At 44.5% G+C, this 20379-nt stretch overlaps 1 protein-coding gene across 1 annotated transcript in view; it reads right to left on the minus strand.

Moving 5' to 3' along the window:
* The window catches only part of JAK3 (Janus kinase 3), a 321936-nt gene that overhangs the window by 221533 nt on the left and 80024 nt on the right, over positions 1–20379 (minus strand). Inside the window, exon 9 of the mRNA XM_086946801.1 lies at positions 506–620. Within this exon, the coding sequence (XP_086802927.1) occupies positions 506–620 (115 nt within the window). The remainder of the gene's footprint in view (positions 1–505; positions 621–20379) is intronic.

Here is a 20379-nt window from a genome sequence, read left to right on the forward strand (position 1 = left end):
TAGCACAGGAAGGGCTCTGTCAGGGTGGGCAACAAGGTGTTACAGCAGGGAGTACAGTGTTACAGCAAGGAGCACAGCATTATGATACACATTACTCTATCTCAGGAAGGGCTGTGTCAGGGTAGTGGGAAGTGTTACAATAGGGAGCACAGTGTTACAACAGGGAGCACAGCATTATGATACAGATTAATCTAGCACAGGAAGGGCTCTGTCAGGGTAAGCAGCAAGGTGTTACAGTAGGGAGTACAGTGTTACAGCAAGGAGCACAGCATTATGATACACATTACTCTATCTCAGGAAGGGCTGTGTCAGGGTAGTGGCAAGTGTTACAATAGGGTGCACAGTGTTACAACAGGGAGCACAGAATTATGATACAGATTAATCTAGCACAAGAAGGGCTCTGTCAGGGTAGGCAGCAAGGTGTTACAGTAGGGAGTACAGTGTTACAACAGGGACCAGTACTGCAGTAGAAAGAGTTGCACAATGTCAGTGACGCCATCCTGACCTCCACGCAGACCGTAAGGATGAACTGGTCAAAGTCCTGCAGGGAGCAGCGAAGTATGTAGTTCCCAGGGTGGAAGTTACTCCTCTTCTTCAACTTATGGACAGCAAACTCTGAGCTGAAAGTGAAGGGAGACACCCTTACTCATCAGTGACGCCTGTAGTACCACTTATCACAAGTCTACAAAGTACTGTGGAACCAGAACCAGGCAAAAACAATGCCAAAACAAGCGCTCTCACCTGCTCACTTCGCTCTCACCTGCTCGCTTCGCTCTCACCTGCGCGCTTCACTTTCCAAACCTTTGGGTAATGGATCTGTAAGAACAGTGTCCATGCTGTGTTTGCACTTTTTCATGGTGCTAGTGCGTGCATATGTGCGTTACTCGCCCCCTCCTCTGCATTACTTCCTTATCTCCATCTATAAGTGCACTGTCCTTGTGCAGTATGGAGAAATTTGTTTGAAACACTATTGCTGTGATATTTTCACCATGAGTCTATATGCACCCTCTCATCCTTTTCCAGGCTTAGAAATAACAGGCTTTACAGGGGAAGAACGCCTCGTAATCTATCCCTGTTGTGAGGCACGAGCAATCACTATAGTTCACTAATATGTGTAATATCCTCAGATACCCCCAGAACCCTCACTTTCAGACCGAGCCTGTACAGTGGCACTGAGGCCCACAGGCCTGAAGCGACTGCTAAACCCTGATTATCGCTGTATGTTACCAGCCGGCCAGTGCTGAGAGGGGTCTGTATCCTCGCTTGCACTAGGGCCACATCACTGAGCCACCCCAAAGTCTCCCTGGGGATCACCTGCCCCCAATCTGCCTTGCTCCGACCCCGAACTCACCCACCCAATGAAACGCCCACCATGCCTTCGAGCCCACAGCTGTCTTCCAGTCACGCCCTCCGAGTTATGCTATTATGGCTGAAAATTAGAGTTTTCAACTGAAAACAGGATTATCGGCCTACTTCTCTCAAGTTGTAGTGAAAGTGAGTGCACACCCATAGGTACGTCTGTAACAGAGAAGGATAAATTACTTACCTGTAATCCTAGTTCTCTTCCAGGAGAATACTCATCAAAGTCATAAGCTCCGAATAGTCCCGCCCACGTGCTGGGACCGCGGAGCATTTACAAAAATGTATGCATTAAAATATATATATTAATGCATGGTTAACCAAATCTGATGACTAGTCCTGTGTAAACATACATCAATATATATATCTATACTAATATAATAAAGAGAGAGCCCAAACCTTTGAGGCGGGTAATCTCAGGAACCACAGCACCAATCACAACACCCAATTGTTCTGACCCACTTTTTCGGCCCTCCTTTGAGGGAGGATGATTGGAAGTGACTCCAGTCTATTATCATTCTAGTGCAAGGGTTAGAACCATAGAAAGACAGGGCCTTTTCATAGGGCACAGTAATGCACTTTCGTACCCTTTTCCTTAGATCAGGGCTTATAAACTTATGTTAGGGGATAGATTCATTAGTATTAGTGATAATCCGTCCTTTTGCAAGAGTGTTAGTATACCTTCTATGGAGTTATGCCTTTTTTGGGCCTTGTAGGCCTCAAACGGGAGAGACTCCATCTTGCTTTCTGCCCCGGCAGCTTGAGATGCTTCTAGGTCAAGTGTAATGTTTTAGTTTCGAAGTGTTGTTCGCTTGGAGAGAACCGGCTCAGGCTGGCCCTTATCGAAAGAATATATTTTTCTCCACTCCGAAGACACAACATCAGGCCGGCCGGCTGGGAACGTGTCCTTGGTACGGGGAGGTACAAGAATTTGGTGGGCGGCAGGTTACTGGCCGTAACTTTCCATGAAGGGACAAGCTTCCATATTAGCGAAAGCATGAGGCAGTGAGTTAGTCAGTCTGTAGGCGGCAGCTAGCCGTTAGCATCAATGCCATTAATTATTTCCAGGCAGACAGTCGCCATTTTGAAGTCTGAGAAAGACCAAGAAGCTGATACTCTCTTAGAAAGATTGAAGTTATTTTAGTTGGAGCAGCTGGCGAGCTTTGACCTATAAGATCAGAGCATTCTGAATGAAGCAGTTAGTCAGGAGAACGAATACCAGAGTGGCTGAAACTGAGTTATAAGATCGAAGCCGAGAAGTGAAGACTGTCCGTGATTGAGAGGAGAGAGGAGTAGCGCAGAACAGCCAGAGAGAAAGCAGCTAATGAAAGGAAGGTTCCAGTGACTTGGAGGGAAGCAGAGAAGACAGAGCATAGCGGTGCAGACGTGTACCCGTGACTGCCGAGGTGTGACTTTAAGACGAGCGAAGGCACAGACGAGAAGGGAACCTAGATGACTGCTGAATCCAGACTTCACATTAATCAGGTGACGTCGACCTTTTTCCCATAGTGTGCACATTCTAACCTTTCACTTTCCTTTGCAGGATATATGTCATAGTGTAGTATTGTGTTTTTATGATCATTGTAATAAAGTACCCCAGTTCTTAGTGAACCAGCATGTGCCTCGTATTCTTGTTCAATCAGGGTAACCTGTTCTTCTAGTCAGGCATTGTTTTCATGAACGGATGTAATTCCCGGTCAGGTAAGAAGTGACTGAGCAATGAGGGAGAGAGGGACCCCTTGATGTGAAGAATAGATTGTACATCATCTTATTTGGTAAACTGTTGTGTAATCCATAATATTGTAGTATCATATCCCGAGTAGCCACTGAAAGATTCCTTCCAAAGGTATTCATAGGAAAGTGATCGTCGTTGGTAAGCGGCGTTAATGAGAACACCAGGCGGGACACTGGTGCTGATACCCGCAGGATTGAGGCTTGGGATGTAAGTAATGAGAACACCAGGGAGGATACTGGTGCCTAGATCCACCGGATTGTGGATCGGAATGTGAGTGAGAGAACACCAGGGAGGAGACTGGTGCTTAGACACGCAGGATTGCGGCTTGTCGAGCGAGCACTGACTGTGGTCAGTGTGTTATGGTAACTAATCAGAACTGCCCTAGGGTAGACTAGTCTGGGCCTAAGTTGCCGTGAGACTAACTGGTATGAGTGGGATATTGTAGAAAACCTATGCATGTATATTGCTAATTCCCCATCCTTAGGTACAAGGCATATACATACCTATTGTAAATACGTCCTGAGGAGGAAGGTGATTACGTTCCGGCTGGGTTGGAAGTGCTCTGAGGAGCTGATCCTATCTGGTCCGAGAATCCGTCCGTTACATCTGGCGTCACGAACTGTTTACGAAGCCTGTGTGCGCTGTATTGTTTTAATCTTGTTGGTTTGCGCTCGGCTCGTACGTGGTTTCTTTTGTATATTATTTGTTAATAGTTGTGTATATCTTTTTTGTGTGTCAAAATGTTTTCGCGAAAATTTAAATCTACTTTTAAATTGCCTGTTGAAATTCCAGGCTGGGAATCAACGCCTTACGAGGCCTTGGCCTGTGAGTGGGCCGATTCTACTGGTTTGAGTGAGAATTGGACTTCTTGTTTGGAGCTGGCAGAGCCGGCTGATGTGGTTTCTTGCTTGCAGAAGGCACCAGTAGTGAAGGGTGATGAGCTTCCTATTTTAGGACGCAGAGGTTGGATTGTTTTGACTGCATACAGAATTCTTCATGAGAAATTTGTGAAATTACAGCAACGATTTGTGGATATGGAGGAAAAGTTTGTTGAGGTGCAAAATGCGCATACTCTTTTGCGATGTCAAAATAAGTTGCTTGCCGACAAACTTGAGACTTATCAGACTATTGCCGAAAGGGCTGCTGTTCTCATTGCGAAATATAAGTATAGACACCGTCGCGGTCGTGTTTGTAAACGGAAAGTGCGTCTGGTCGTGGCGAAAGCCGGACTAGATTGGAACCCCGACGAGTGGGATGGTAACATTTGGGACTCGGATGTTTCTGGCTCCTCGGCTGAGGAGTCTGACAGGCGCGAGTCTTCTAGCTCCGGACGTGATTGTAAATCTACTTCTTGTGACAAAGATGATGATTCTAGCGGCCGTGGTCGCTCTTCCCATTCTAATGACGTTTCTCATCCTGATTGTTCCACTAAATCTATGGATCGGGCTTCTTCGGATGCTCGTCCGGAGGTTTCTGCGCATCTGTTTTTTCGACGCAAATTACAACAAGCTCCTGGTAATCCTAATGGTATTGCTTTGGATAGTTTGGAAGACTTTACTCAACAGGAGGTTAGTGACATTTTGCAACGATTTCGACAACGGCCTGGTGAGGCTTTGCTTACTTGGATGGTGCGCCTTTATGAATTGGGCGCTGCAGGTATCATGTTAGATGCTGGAGATGCCTTGAAATTTTGCTCTTTGAGTTCCGATTCTACTGTACAAGATCATTTTCGAAATTTTAATGGTGCTGGCCAGATTAGTCTGCTCCAGTTAGTGACTGATGGCTGTAACCATAAATATCCTACTGAATCTGACTGGCCTGTCAATGACAAGCCGTGGTACACTTTGCGTGATGCGGCGCAGCGATTGAAAGAGGAGGTGATGAAAACTGCGATTTTTCTCAGTATTGCTGACAGGTTGTTGGATGGTTTATTGACATCTTCTGTGCGGAATCTCATTATCCGTTCTTCCCCTGTTGCTTATAAGCAGGTTATGATGACTTTGTTGATCAATCAAACTGGCAATGCTTTATCTATGGTGCTTGAATCTGTCCGTCAGCTTGGTGAGTTGGGTGACTGGTTTAAACCTGAGAGACAGTCCAGACCGGAGGGTCGTACTGCTGGAGATTATAAATTCTCTAGACGTGATATGTTTCTTGCGCTGTTGGATGATGGTGTGAAAAAGGAGGACATTGATGGTGAACCTAATAATCGCTTATGGGACATGTTTCGCAAGCGTGGGTTGGATCATAAGGAGGGTGCCCGTCGTGTTCGTAAGAATGATTGTGATCGTGGTTGTTCTGATGACAGTGGTGACGGCAGGCGTTGTGTGGATTCTGATCGTCGTGGTGAACGGCGATATGAGCGTGATGTGTCCCCTCGTCGCGAGAAGGAGAGGGGGCGTGAGGGGGAAAAAGAAAGGGGGAGAGATGATCGTGTCTACAACAGATATAGAGATGAAAGGGATCAGTCCCCTGAGTTGAGGAGAAGGGAGGATCGACACAGACTGTCCGATCGTAACTCACAGTACCATACAGATGACAGGAATCCATTTCGTAATGGAGATGGATATGAACAGGATGTTTTGATACCCAAAAAACATGAGAGCATTTATCCTGATTTGTCTTGGTTGACAGAACGCAGTAAGAATGACTAGGAAATAGGTGAAGCTCCAGTACGCAGGTGGGCTCACAAAGATAATAGACCCTATGTAGATATTGAAATTTTTTGGAAACATCGTAATATCCAAAGGGCCCGAGCATTGGTAGATACAGGAGCGGAGGCCACTCTTATTCACGGAAAATCAAAGAAATTCAAAGGCCAATTTTTCACAATTACTGGTTTAGGTGGAAAGGAAACTCCCGCAGTGCAAACTGCACTTGAAATGAAAATAGGCAGAATTCCTCGAAAAGAATATTCTGTATTAGTTGTACCACTCTTGGAGTACATAATTGGAATTGACATTCTAAAAGGAATGACTTTGCATTTAGATGACGGCTGTTATCAATTTGGAACTAAACATTATATATCGTCCAGACCCGTACGGGTTGGTCGTTTACGAATGCCCCCCATAAGAATCCCTCAGGCTACAAAAGTTGTTTCTCAGAAGCAATATCGTATTCCGGGTGGCCATGAAGAGATTAGTGCCACTATTCAGGATTTGGTTGATGCAGGAGTTATAACTCCGGTTACTTCTGCTTGGAATAATCCTGTTTGGCCCGTGCGCAAAAGTGATAATTCTTGGCGCATGACTGTTGATTATTGCAAGCTGAATAAAAATACACCCCCTTTGACTGTTGCAGTACCGGATATTATTACTTTAATTGAAAGAATCCAAAAGCATCCAGGTACATGGTATGCATCCATTGATATTATTAATGCTTTCTTTTCAATTCCGATTGCCCCCGAGTGTTAGGAACAATTCAGTTTTACATGGAATGGACATCAAATGGCGTTTAGAAGTCTTCCCCAAGGCTATGTACACAGTCCTACGATCTGTCACCGGCTGGTGGCGGAACATTTGTCTGAAGTAACTGTACACCTGCAAATTCAGGTATGTCATTATATTGATGACATTTTGATTCAAGGAGAAACACAAGATCAAGTTCAGACCCAATTAGATCAAATCCTTGAGTGCTTACGTGAAAAAGGTTGGGAAATGAATCCCGATAAGTTACAAGGTCCATCCCAAAGTGTAAAGTTTTTAGGCATCAATTGGCCTGAAGGTCACAGAGAGGTGATCCCACAGGTTAAACAAAAAGTTTTAGATTTTGCAGTCCCAAGAAACCGGAAGGAAGCCCAGAGCTTCATTGGCTTGTTCGGCTTTTGGCGTCAGCATATTCCACATTTGAGTCAGATATTGGCCCCTTTATATCGAGTTACTCGTAAAAAGAATGTGTTTGAATGGGGTGAACCACAGCAAAATGCGTTTAATCTGGCAAAAGAAGCGATTAAGTATGCTTTGGATCTGTGGCCTGTTTGCGAGGGTGATGTGGATTTAAATGTGTCCGTGCAAGGTCTTTATGCAAATTGGAGTCTGTGGCAAAAACAAGGCAGACAAAAAGTACCATTAGGTTTTTGGACCAAAAAGTTACCTGAGGCTGGTGAGCGTTATACACCTTTTGAGAGACAGTTGCTTGCGTGCTATTGGGCTCTGGTGGATACCGAGCAATTGACTTTGGGTCATGATGTGATTTTGAGACCTGAAATTCCTATCATGCAGTGGGTTTTGAGTTCGCCGAAAACTCATCGAATTGGACATGCTCAAGAAGCGAGTGTGATTAAGTGGAAATGGTACATTCAAGATAGGGCACGTGTGGGTCCAAAAGGTGTAGCATCTTTACATGAGCAAGTGGCGCAGGCGCCATCGATTGAAACTGGAAGTGATTGCTCCGTACCTGTAGTACAGGAATCTCCTGTTAAGTGGGGTAAGCCATTTGATGATTTGTCCACGGAGGACAGAAAACATGTGTGGTTTACGGATGGTTCAGCGAGGTTCATAGGAGAGAAACGGCATTGGAAGGCAGTGTCCTATAACCCGATCACACAGAAATTGTTGAGTACAACCGGTGAGGGTAAGAGTAGTCAATTTGCTGAATTATATGCAGTTTACCAAGTTTTGAAGCAGGAATTGCCTGGCACATGTCATATTTTTACTGACTCCTGGTCCACTGCTAATGGACTGGCGGTTTGGTTACCAACTTGGCATTCTCATAATTGGGAATTGCATTCAAAAGAACTATGGGGAAAAGAATTATGGCAAGAGATTTGGGAAATGCTCCCACAGAGTACTGTGACAATCTTTCATGTGGATGCTCATACACCAATAGACTCCCTTGACAAATTCTTTCATAACATTGCAGATGAAAAATCTAAAATTGCTGAGGCAGTGGTGGACATGCAAGATTCTGATTTGGCGGGATTGGCGAAATGGGCCCACCAGAAAGCAGGACATTTTGGAGAGAGAGCCACTAGCAGGTGGGCCACCGATCGAGGAATTTATATTCCTTTAGATTACATTAAAGATACCATTTTGCATTGTCCCATCTGTCAACATTCTAGACGACGAAAAGTACCACAAATTGTTAAAGGTCATTTACATCGAGGAAAATTGCCCGCTCAAATTTGGCAGATTGATTATATTGGTCCACTCCCTATGAGTAAAAATTGCCAATATGTTTGTACAATTGTCGACACCTACAGTGGCCTTTTAGTGGCCTTTCCTTGTAAACAAGCTACTCAAGTGAATACCATTAAAACATTGGAATTGATTATGCTCTATTATGGCGTTCCATTTCAAATTCAATCTGACAATGCATCCCACTTTCGTGGAAGATTGGTACAGGAATTTTGTGTGGAAAATAATATTGAGTGGTTGTTTCATATACCATATTACCCACAGGCATCAGGCCTTATTGAAAGAATGAATGGTTTGCTTAAAGAACAATTGCGAAAATTGACTGACAATAAGTATAAGAATTGGAGAGATTATTTGTTTCAAGCATTGTTAATTTTGAGCAATCGTCCCTTTTTGAATGCTGAATCTCCTTTAATGCGTTTGTTTCCCCCAACTGTCGATGCGAAGACCAATTCCATTGGCAACACTGTAATGTATTGGGAAATTTCCCCCGGAGCCCTGGCTCCATGCAGAGCAACCCCAGGTTCCGCAGGCTTGGACCTGCATGCCATGAATGACACTGTAATTAAGAGTAAGGATCGAATCATCATTGAAACTGGTGTTGGTGTTTGTATACCAACTGGAAATTTTGGACTGATTGCCCCTAGATCCGGCCTGGCTCTAAAAGGCATTCAAGTACTCGGAGGAGTAATTGACAGTGATTATCAGGGAGAGATTAAGGTTCTCCTGCTGAATAGCAGTGAAGTTGATTTATCGATTCAAAAGACTGATCGAGTTGCTCAATTGCTAATTATGCCTGTTTTCAGTGGTGAGATTCAGAAAGGCACTGCCCCAACTTTGCTAACTGTGCGAGGCCAGAAAGGCTTTGGCTCTACGGATAATCCTGGAGCGAGAATATGGGTGCAATCGCCCAGGGGCGTCACTAGGGTTGGTGTCACCCAGTGCGGGAAACTCATGGTGTCACCCCCTCACGACTTACGCCATGAATCCACGATGGACCTCCTCCGAGTCCGCAACAGTGTTCACTCTCTAGCCCCTGGCACAGATCGGACTCGTCCCTCAGGCACGGCCACGATAGTTCTCTTCACTAGCCCCTGGCATGCATAAATGTCTTTGCTAACCTCTGGCATCGTTAGACATTTTTCAGTCACCCTCTGGCACATACAGGGCCCTCCCTTACCTATCATTTGCCAGCTTCAGACACATGAGAACCCATGGCACAGATAACATCTTCCTCAAGATCCCCTGCACCAGGTAGGCCCACCTTTATTGAACACCGGAGCTTCTGGAACTTCTTCCGAAACTCCTTGAAGAGGCACACCCCTCCACACCAATCTTTGGCTCAGGCAGGGACCCCTCAACGCCCAGGCACAGATCCTCCTAGCAAGTCAAAGATACTAGAAATACCTATTCCCACACTTTGACTAGTGTGTGAGTGCTTAAAATAAAGTGATATGTTATTAGAAGAGTCAATGAAAGCCGTGTTATCGACCTCGGAAGGATGACAGTTGGAGTTAACACCTCTGTTCTGTGAATCCAGTAACCTCTGACAACCCAAAGATCTATTCATCTAAAAGATATATACACTTGCGGGTTTTGTCTGGTTTTGGTGAAATTCTCTCCTTTTGCTCGTGTTTCTACGCCCTCCGCATCCTTCCAGGTAACAGTGGATAACCCTGGATTGAGCTGCGATGTATTTTACAGTTGTATATCAGTGTTCCTGCACCATGATTTCCCTGCTTTCAGAACACCGCACCTGATTTTCCTGATCTGGAAATCCAGCCAGTACAATTGCTTAGGCTCTGGCCTTCATCTCTTGACTGAACCAGTTCCTATTTGAAAACCTACATAAAAAGCTGCCAGGCCCTGTCCTCACTAACAGCAGCCACCCTCCGCGTCCTGCTCCCATTTACCACCTACTCACGGCAGGTTGCAAAGGGCATTATTATTCTGTACAGAAAAGGGAATACCGTGGAGAATTGGACACAGAAACACCATGTCTGCGCGATTATTCTCCATGCTGTGGTCGTTAACTCATAATAGGCTCTAGGTGCAGAAATACCGTCCGGAATCGTTAATTCCAGTCACCGGGTATCTCTGCACCTAAAGCATTTAAACTCCTACTAAATGTCTAAGATAAGAGGAGCGCTGATTCGTTATGTACTTTATTCCATTTCTCCTCGGTGCCCTGGGAACGGTTAGCGCATTCACAAGATGTTAAAACAGAAAGAGAAATAGACACATTCAATCAGCCAGTTGTTGTTTTGGTCTGTGGCATTATCAAAATGATGGGCCTAGGTTACTGCAATACCATCAATTAAGGCATGTGGGTTCATTAAGGTGACGTGATCCCTCGTATAGTGCTAATGTACCAATAAAGAAGTAGTGATGCAGGGCCGTGTATGAAATGGATAATGTATGTATGTGGTGATGTCTGACTTTACATAGGTGCGGGGAAAGGCTGTGACGTGTAAATGTATGGGTAATTAATTTAAAGTATATTGGGGGTAATGAAAGCTTGTCGGTGAATGTGACGGGGGGTCACTCAGGGGCAGGTTACAGCTTGTATACTCCCTTGGGACCCTCGGCCGCTTAACTCATTCACTATCAAGCGTCTCGGGCAGCAGGAGGGGGAGTCTCCAGCAGCGGACGGGGGGAACCTCGCTCGGCAAGGACGACAACAGAGGAAGCCTGGTGGAGAGCAGGAGGCGGAGAGAGCTGTAGAGCGGCGGCTGCTGAGCACTGCGGAACATGGTGTCACCCCATGTGATGGTGTCACCCGGGTGCGGTCCGCACCCCCCGCACCCCCCTAGTGACGCCACTGGGAGGCGGAGAGAGCTGTAGAGCGGCGGCTGCTGAGCACTGCGGAACATGGTGTCACCCCATGTGATGGTGTCACCCGGGTGCGGTCCGCACCCCCCGCACCCCCCTAGTGACGCCACTGCAATCGCCTAAAAATCCCCCTGAACAAGCTGAAATCATTGCAACCGGTCATGACAATACCATTTTAGTAATGAGACCAGGGAAAGATAGCTGGGAAGCTGTCCCGGCTGACAAATGTAATCTACGAGAATAAATAATGCCTGTATTTGATTTTCTTTCAGATCACTCTTTGGACTGTTGCTGCAGGATGTGCCGGTGTTGGACTCCTTTTGGCCTGCTACGTCGGGAGAGAAGGGAACCCACAGACTTTGGTTGATTCGAGAACCCGAGTACCGCGTTCCTTCGCTGCGTGGGATTCATCATCGAACTTTTGGACAACTTTAGCTAAACGAGTTACCAATTCTCCGCATTTTTGCCTGACACCGATGCGTTCAGTGACTGACATTCTAGCAACCTGTTTAGTTGCTGTCCCCGCCTCATTAGAGACTTTGAAACATATTTTTAATATATCAAATGCCCGACCCAATGTGATTCTTGGTGATCTTGCCGCGCATGAGTACTGTCCCTTATGTACTATCCTTTCAGATTCAATGCCCCCGATTCATTCCCAAATCACTACCTATAATATCACACAGGGTGACCTGTGTTTCTTTCTTACTTGTGATCCTAATGCAATTACTGAATGTGTAAAGTTAAAGCTCAAAGCAGCAACTTCTTTTTCGGCTCATGAACGAACTTTGTGCTCCCGGAGACCCCCAAAGTCATGTACTTCCGTTAAAAACAATATGACTTGTAAGAGTATAGTAGTTGCCCCTAGCCATTACCGTACAATGTTGTTACCTTCTGGTTGGCTGTTTTCCTGTGGCAACACCTCTTGGCCCTATATTCCCGCAAATATTTCCGGAGGCCCATGTGCCATCACTAGACTGAGTTTATTAATGTTTTCCTCACATCCTAATACCTATTCCCGTATAGTTTGTGATGCTATGATGTTACATGAGGATTGTGATTCTTCCTTACATCTCTATTCCAAGTCCGAATACCTTAGTTTAGCTATTTTGATTATTGGTGTCCCAGCATTGGCTGTTTATAACGCTAAATCCATCGGGAAAATGGCCTGTTGGATGGTCAAATCAATTAATCATACTTCTACAATTTTATCTGATATGATATTAAATGCCCAGGGTGAACGCAGAGCTATTTTGCAAAATCGTGCGGCCATTGATTACCTTTTACTGAAACATGGACATGATTGTTATGACTTTGAAGGTCTTTGTTGCTTTAATCTGTCAGATCATACTAAATCCATTCAGGCTCATATTGACAAACTTCATGACTTGACTGAAGAGGTTAGAAAACACATTGACCAGGGTTGGTTTGACTGGTTCTTCAATTGGTTACCTGACTTACATTCCCTACGACAGATATTAGGGGGTATTGTGATTGCTATTAGTATTTTAGTGGCTATTTGCTGCTTTATTCAGTGCATTCCTTCCCTACTCCAATACTGTAGATTCGGCACGAGGAATAGATCAGTTAGTTTTGTTTCCTATTATTCTTCCACAGATGTTAGTTCCGTATAACGAATGATTAATAGACTAAAGTCAAGGGTGAAGTGTTCTGACCAACTTTTTCGGCCCTCCTTTGAGGGAGGATGATTGGAAGTGACTCCAGTCTATAATCATTCTAGTGCAAGGGTTAGAACCATAGACAGACAGGGCCTATTCATAGGGCACAGTAATGCACTTTCGTACCCTTTTCCTTAGATCAGGGCTTATAAACTTATGTTAGGGGATAGATTCATTAGTATTAGTGATAATCCGTCCTTTTGCAAGAGTGTTAGTATACCTTCTATGGAGTTATGCTTATTTCGGGCCTTGTAGGCCTCAAACGGGAGAGACTCCATCTTGCTTTCTGCCCCGGCAGCTTGAGATGCTTCTAGGTCAAGTGTAATGTTTTAGTTTCGAAGTGTTGTTCGCTTGGAGAGAACCGGCTCAGGCTGGCCCTTATTGAAAGACTGTATTTTTCTCCACTCCGAAGACACAACATCAGGCCGGCCGGCTGGGAACGTGTCCTTGGTACGGGGAGGTACAAGAATTTGGTGGGCGGCAGGTTACTGGCCGTAACTTTCCATGAAGGGACAAGCTTCCATATTAGCGAAAGCATGAGGCAGTGAGTTAGTCAGTCTGTACGCGGCAGCTAGCCGTTAGCATCAATGCCATTAATTATTTCCAGGCAGACAGTCGCCATTTTGAAGTCTGAGAAAGACCAAGAAGCTGATACTCTCTTAGAAAGATTGAAGTTATTTTAGTTGGAGCAGCTAGCGAGCTTTGACCTATAAGATCAGAGCATTCCGAATGAAGCAGTTAGTCAGGAGAACGAATACCAGAGTGGCTGAAACTGAGTTATAAGATCGAAGCCGAGAAGTGAAGACTGTCCGTGATTGAGAGGAGAGAGGAGTAGCACAGAACAGCCAGAGAGAAAGTAGCTAATGAAAGGAAGGTTCAAGTGACTTGGAGGGAAGCAGAGAAGACAGAGCATAGCGGTGCAGACGTGTACCCGTGACTGCCGAGGTGTGACTTTAAGACGAGCCAAGGCACAGACGAGAAGGGAACCTAGATGACTGCTGAATCCAGACTTCACATTAATCAGGTGACGTTGACCTTTTTCCCATAGTGTGCACATTCTAACCTTTCACTTTCCTTTGCAGGATATATGTCATAGTGTAGTATTGTGTTTTTATGATCATTGTAATAAAGTACCCCAGTTCTTAGTGAACCAGCATGTGCCTCGTATTCTTGTTCAATCAGGGTAACCTGTTCTTCTAGCCAGGCATTGTTTTCATGAACGGATGTAATTCCCGGTCAGGTAAGAAGTGACTGAGCAATGAGGGAGAGAGGGACCCCTTGATGTGAAGAATAGATTGTACATCATCTTATTTGGTAAACTGTTGTGTAATCCATAATATTGTAGTATCATATCCCGAGTAGCCACTGAAAGATTCCTTCCAAAGGTATTCATAGGAAAGTGATCGTCGTTGGTAAGCGGCGTTAATGAGAACACCAGGCGGGACACTGGTGCTGATACCCGCAGGATTGCGGCTTGGGATGTAAGTAATGAGAACACCAGGGAGGATACTGGTGCCTAGATCCGCCGGATTGTGGATTGGAATGTGAGTGAGAGAACACCAGGGAGGAGACTGGTGCTTAGACACGCAGGATTGCGGCTTGTCGAGCGAGCACTGACTGTGGTCAGTGTGTAATGGTAACTAATCGGAACTGCCCTAGCGTAGACTAGTCTGGGCCTAAGTTGCCGTGAGACTAACTGGTATGAGTGGGATATTGTAGAAAACCTATTCATGTATATTGCTAATTCCCCATCCTTAGGTACAAGGCATATACATACCTATTGTAAATACGTCCTGAGGAGGGAGGTGATTACGTTCCGGCTGTGTTGGAGGTGCTCTGAGGAGCTGATCCTATCTGGTCAGAGAATCCGGCTGTTACACCAATACAGCGTTGGAAAGGGCAGTTGCAGCAGAAGGACAGAGGCTATGCAGACGCCCACCATATACATTTAAAAGGTAAAAGAACCGTGCCAGCAAAGTAGTCCCTTGTGGGCGTGTCTGGGTTGTGCTGTGGGCGTGTGCTGGGGGCGTGAGAAATGCTGGGGGCGTTTGGTATCTTCCGCCCTTCATGTCATGTCTCATATAGTGTGCTAATCCCACCCTGCTCCCTTTAAATACCCCTGACCCCATAATCATAACTCACCCGTACTCCTTAAAACACCCCAACACCCTTAAACACGAACCCATCTTAACCCTATAAATATACCCTGTACCCCAAAACCTAAACCTATCCCTAAACCCTAAAAATACCCGTACCCCAAAACCCAAACCTAGCCCTGAACCCTATAAATACCCATGTACCTCAAAACCCAAACCTACCCCTGAACCCTAAAAATACCCCTGTACCCCAAAACCCAAACCTAGCCCTAAACCCTAAAATTACCACTGTACCCCAAGACCCAAACCTACCCCTGAACCCTAAAATACCCCTGTACCCCAAAACCCAAACCTACCCCTGAACCCTAAAAATACCCCTGTACACCAAAACCCAAACCTAGCCCTAAACCCTAAAAATACCCCTGTACCCCAAAACCCAAACCTAGCCCTGAACCCTATAAATACCCCTGTACCCCAAAACCCAAACCCACCCCTGAACCCTAAAAGTACCCCATACCCCAAAACCCAAACCTAGCCCTGAACCCTAAAAATACCCCTGTACCCCAAACCCATACCTATCCCTAAACCCTAAAACTACCCCTGTACCCCATAACCCAAAACTATATCTGAACGCTTAAAATACCCAAACACCCCAAAACATATACCTCAGTACCCCAAAACATATACCCCTATATCCATACTTACCTTATCCAAACATTAAAAAAACAAACATGCTTTTACCATTCATGCATTTACAACAAATTTTGTTTTAAATGTATGCGTGGTAAAAGCATATTAAATGTAATGCCATGCGTTATATTGGCATTGCGGAGTCATGGTACTTTCGTAATGAATGTATGCGGAATAATGGATGTTTACCCTCCCTCGGTAAGTACATTGGTGGCACGGCGGCCCACATCTCCAGCAACATACTCATATTTTTTCACCACCCATTTAAAAAATGCACAGGTCTCTCTCATTGATGGCCAGCACCGACATACACTTTTAGACACACCTCCCACCACAAGTTCTAGAATTGCGAACTTTAGAGCTGGGGAGCTACGTTCGAATCTCGGCATCAGCTCAACATCCTGTGATTCCAGGCAAATCGCTTTGTCTCCCCGTGCCTACCACAAATGAATGTGTTCTTCTGTAATGTAAATTGTGCTCATGCCATGTTGTCGAGTTGGCGCTATATAATATTGCAAGGAAAAATAAAGTAGGGAAACTCGAGTTCACACACTCCTGAAAGCGCACTCTTAAGTGCATCAGCAGTGCACTGTGAATCGGAGCGTTTCACAGGCCTGTCACAGATAAGAAATGCTATCAAAACAAAATCCTACAAAACAATGTACTACTGGCCGGCAGCAATTCATACCCGGACAACGTCGGGACGGGCTGTGTATATATATATATATATATATATATATATATATATATATATATATATATATATAACGCTCCAGATCCCTTCAAACTTCCCCAGAAAGGACAAAACAGCACTCGAGGATGGAGTTTTCAACGCGCTAGATTTTATTCAGCGGAGGGGTGCACACAGACGCGTTTCGGCGTTCTGCCTTCGTCAGTGTGTGATGCACTGTGTTTACTCCCGACATTGTTTTAAACATTCTGTGTTCACTCCCACATTCAATAAGGCATGGACAAAGACAAGGGGACTGACACCGTGCGTGGAATAGGGGCAGCCATCTTATAGTGTGTGTTTATGTGTAACACTGATTAAGATTGTACAAACATCAAGCTAAAATAGCGAGAGTGATCAAGCCCTCAGATGGGCAAGCCCATTATTCCATGCATGGTGTATTATTTATAATAATCATAAATTAGACAAAAGCATACAGCCGTGGATCGGCTAATGTCCCCGAATAAGGTACATAGTCAAAACCGCCCATTACCAAAATAAGATAAGAGACTTCCAATTCAACAATCCATGTGATAGGAGTAACTTATAAGTGGAATGTGGGATTTCTATAATGGGATGCATCGCATGCAGCAGCAAAAAATCATGTCAGATTATTCATAATCTACAATCCACATTTCATTAGAAAACATAAATCTTTAGTGAAACGAGTGTAGTGAAAATCAAATTATGTACAGTGGAAAAATAGATATATGAGAGTCTCTTATAGTGAACCCATGTATTACTCTAAATCAAAATAAACATTCTTTCAATCTAGAGCACAAAATGCATTTCAAATTTTCTCTTAAATTCAAAATAGAGAATTCTAAAGCAGATCAAATGCTATGGGTCATCTGGCATAAGAGGATCTCTCACACAATTAAATATATATGACATAGGTCCAACCGAATTTCTAGAGCTGTTATATACACTAATATACAGTTATTCCGTACAAGATGATACTCACAGAGTTCTAATTACAGTTAATTGAGATGAGCTATCATCATGGAATCATGTGTACCTAGTGTTTTTCTCCGATTTTATAAGCTTATTTCCCCAAATGGAAAGCCATCTCCTCCCCACTATTCAGACCTTTGGGGTGTTTCGTACAGAGGTCTATGATATATCGGGACTCAAGTCCCCTTAATCTGCGTAGGCGGTCACCACCACGTATATTTGGGGGTACAACGTCTAGGCCAAAATATTGGAGCTTGTTCCGGTCTCGATTGTGGGCTTCAGCAAAGTGACGAGCCACCGGGTAAGCCTGGTCTACTTTGTCGATGGCTCTCATGTGCTCGAGTATTCTGAGCTTGATCTCCCTAATCGTGCTCCCAATATAGCGTAAGCCACAGGGGCACTGTAGACAGTAGACGGCATATTGCGTGCTGCAGGTAATTAATTTGTTTATGTACATTTTCCTGCCAGTGTCGGTTATGACATAAGAAAGGACACGTTTACTTCCTGCGCACGCTTTACAGCAGCCGCAGGGGTAAAAGCCTCTTTGCTCCCTTAAGGTGTTGCTTCTCTGGGGCACTTTCTCAAGATGGCTAGTCACTAATATGTCGCCTATTGATCTAGCTTTGCTGAAGGTTAGGAGTGGCTGGGGTGGTAGATCTTCTTTCAGCACATTGTCAGTTAGGAGAATGTGCCAATTCTTCCTTAACATAGCTCTAAGGGTTTCGGCTCCTGATGAATAGGGAGTTATGACTCTGAACTTGCCCTTATTATCACCTGGTGTGCCTCTGCGATTGACCTGTTCAGGATTATTGGTCAAAAGGGACTGTCTCTCTATTCCTCTGACTCTGTTGAGGGTGTTGTTCAGTAGTTTCTCGCCATACCCCCTAACCCTGAATCGGGATATGCATTCCGAAGCAGCCGCAAAGTAATGCGTTTTCATTTCCATTTAATTTATTTACCAATTTCCCGCTGCAATGTGGTTTTGAAATGTGCATGCCTATGGTTTATTTATTTTTTCATTGGATGAACTGTCATTGATTTGTGCATTGTAGCTCGTTTTGGTCAAATCCTGCGAGTCTGTTTACCATTTCACTTATGTCATGTGACCGTATTTAATGCACTAAGTCACTCTCACTCACGCTCGTGAACAAGAGGAAAACTTCCTCGAAACGGGTCGAGTGGAGCTAACAATAAAAGCTCGTTAAACTGCACAAGCTGGCCCGGACATTCCTTCTTCATTGAGTTGTGAAAATCTTTGATATATATATATATATCTATATATATATATATATAGATATATATATATATATGTTTGCCACGATGTGATCCTGCAGTCCACGAGTGCGCTCAGCAGTGTGTGCTCAGCCCTGGGGTCGGATCCTGTCCCAAGACGTAATTTTGTAACACAAAAGAGGCGGCACAACCGGATATTTTACTGAAGCCTTTTAATCGGCGGGTGAAGCGCTGATTAAAAGGCTTCAGTAAAATATCCGGTTGTGCCGCCTCTTTTGTGTTACAATATATATATATATATATATATATATATATATATATATATATATATATATATATATATATATATATATATATATATATATATGCACAGAAACTCTCCGTAAGCCACCTACAAATCCCTTGGACCGGCGAAGCAAAAACAGGAGACGGACCACAGGATCTGGCCACAAGAGAAGGTAAACAGCAATGACGCGTTTCGGGCTTCGTGAGCCCTTGATCACATGCAGAGCAGTTCAATTTTTTTAATCATTTTTATGCAGTGAACACAAGTGCATATATATATATATTTGAGAGAACAACAACTCCGGTTGTGAAAGAGGCCGTATGATGGGGCGGTCCGAGATCAGGGCACCGGCAGCCCTGCACAATATCACCACCAACGACTTCCACTTCAGAAAATCTCACGGACACCTTGATTGGATTGCACGAAATTTAATACAAGACTGCACAGCAACGTGTTTCGACTTTCGTCTTGATCACGCTCATCAAGACGTAAGTCGAAACGCGTTTTATATATATATTATTAGGCTCAAATATGCCAATATTGCATTGTATTTTTCATTTAAAATAAAAGATATATAAAAACATTTCCATGACATAGAGAAATGTACTCTTAACTTGTTTGAACCAAGCCTTTATTTTCAAGGAAAAAGGCAAAGTGATAGCAGACAGATTATCCCAGAAGGCTGCATATAGAACATTCAGCAGAAAACTTGCGCCGTGCCTTTAAGACCTTCAAGACCTCCAGGCTCCCATCATGCCCCACAGGTGACAGTTAGGGCAAGTCATTTTTCCAGCTCCTTCTGTGAGAATCCTGGAGCATTGAGCTCGCCAGTTAGTGTTTTTTTTTATCACTAATTGGTCTTTTCAAGTAGAATTTTTGTCTTCACTCGGCGTTTTTAGTACTAACAGTACTATTTCCATCATTTTTTCTGACTGTTATTTTTTCTTTCAGAAATGCCAGCCTTATTGAATAAGTGCCCTTCCTGTGGGAAGAAAATGGCTAAATCAGATCCACACTCGGTCTGTATTATGAGCCTACCATCCTAACACAGACCTGACAAGAGCTGCTACTGCCAGATGTTCTCCAGAAGGACCCTTCGTGAAAGGGAGAAGATCAAGCTGCACGCTATGCAGGAGAGAGGAAAGGAGTCTATCAGTGGCCTAGAAGGACATCCCTCTGAAGAGCCCTCCTCTCAAATTAGGTCAGAGCACAAGAAAAAGGGAGAAAAAAGAAGGCATCGGTCAAATTCGCCATCGAGAAAAAGATCGATGTCGAAAATACCCCAGTGCTCTCCTTCACCTTCTAGGTTGCCTGTGTCACAGTGGGCGTCGAAGGACCTATTGCAGTTGAAGCGGACGACGCCAGGTATGGCAAAATCTAAATCGAGACATGTGTCTGCTTTTCATCGGCCGGCTTCAACCATCCCTTGTAGACGGTCCAAGTCCATCTCCCCTACGACGGCTGAGGGGAGACGTTCGACATCGAAGACTCATTGACGACATGGGCGGTCGCCATAGAGGGCCACAGTGCTGATGTCAAAAACACCACCTACGTAGAGGGCACCGCAGAGATCGATGCCCTATCCAACGCTGAAGACTCCGACGTCGATAGGTCTTGTTCAGAGTACTTCATTAGAGACGACAGGGCAGG

The sequence above is a fragment of the Lissotriton vulgaris genome, chromosome 12, assembly GCF_964263255.1.
Source record: "Lissotriton vulgaris chromosome 12, aLisVul1.2, whole genome shotgun sequence".
Classification (NCBI taxonomy): domain Eukaryota; kingdom Metazoa; phylum Chordata; class Amphibia; order Caudata; family Salamandridae; genus Lissotriton; species Lissotriton vulgaris.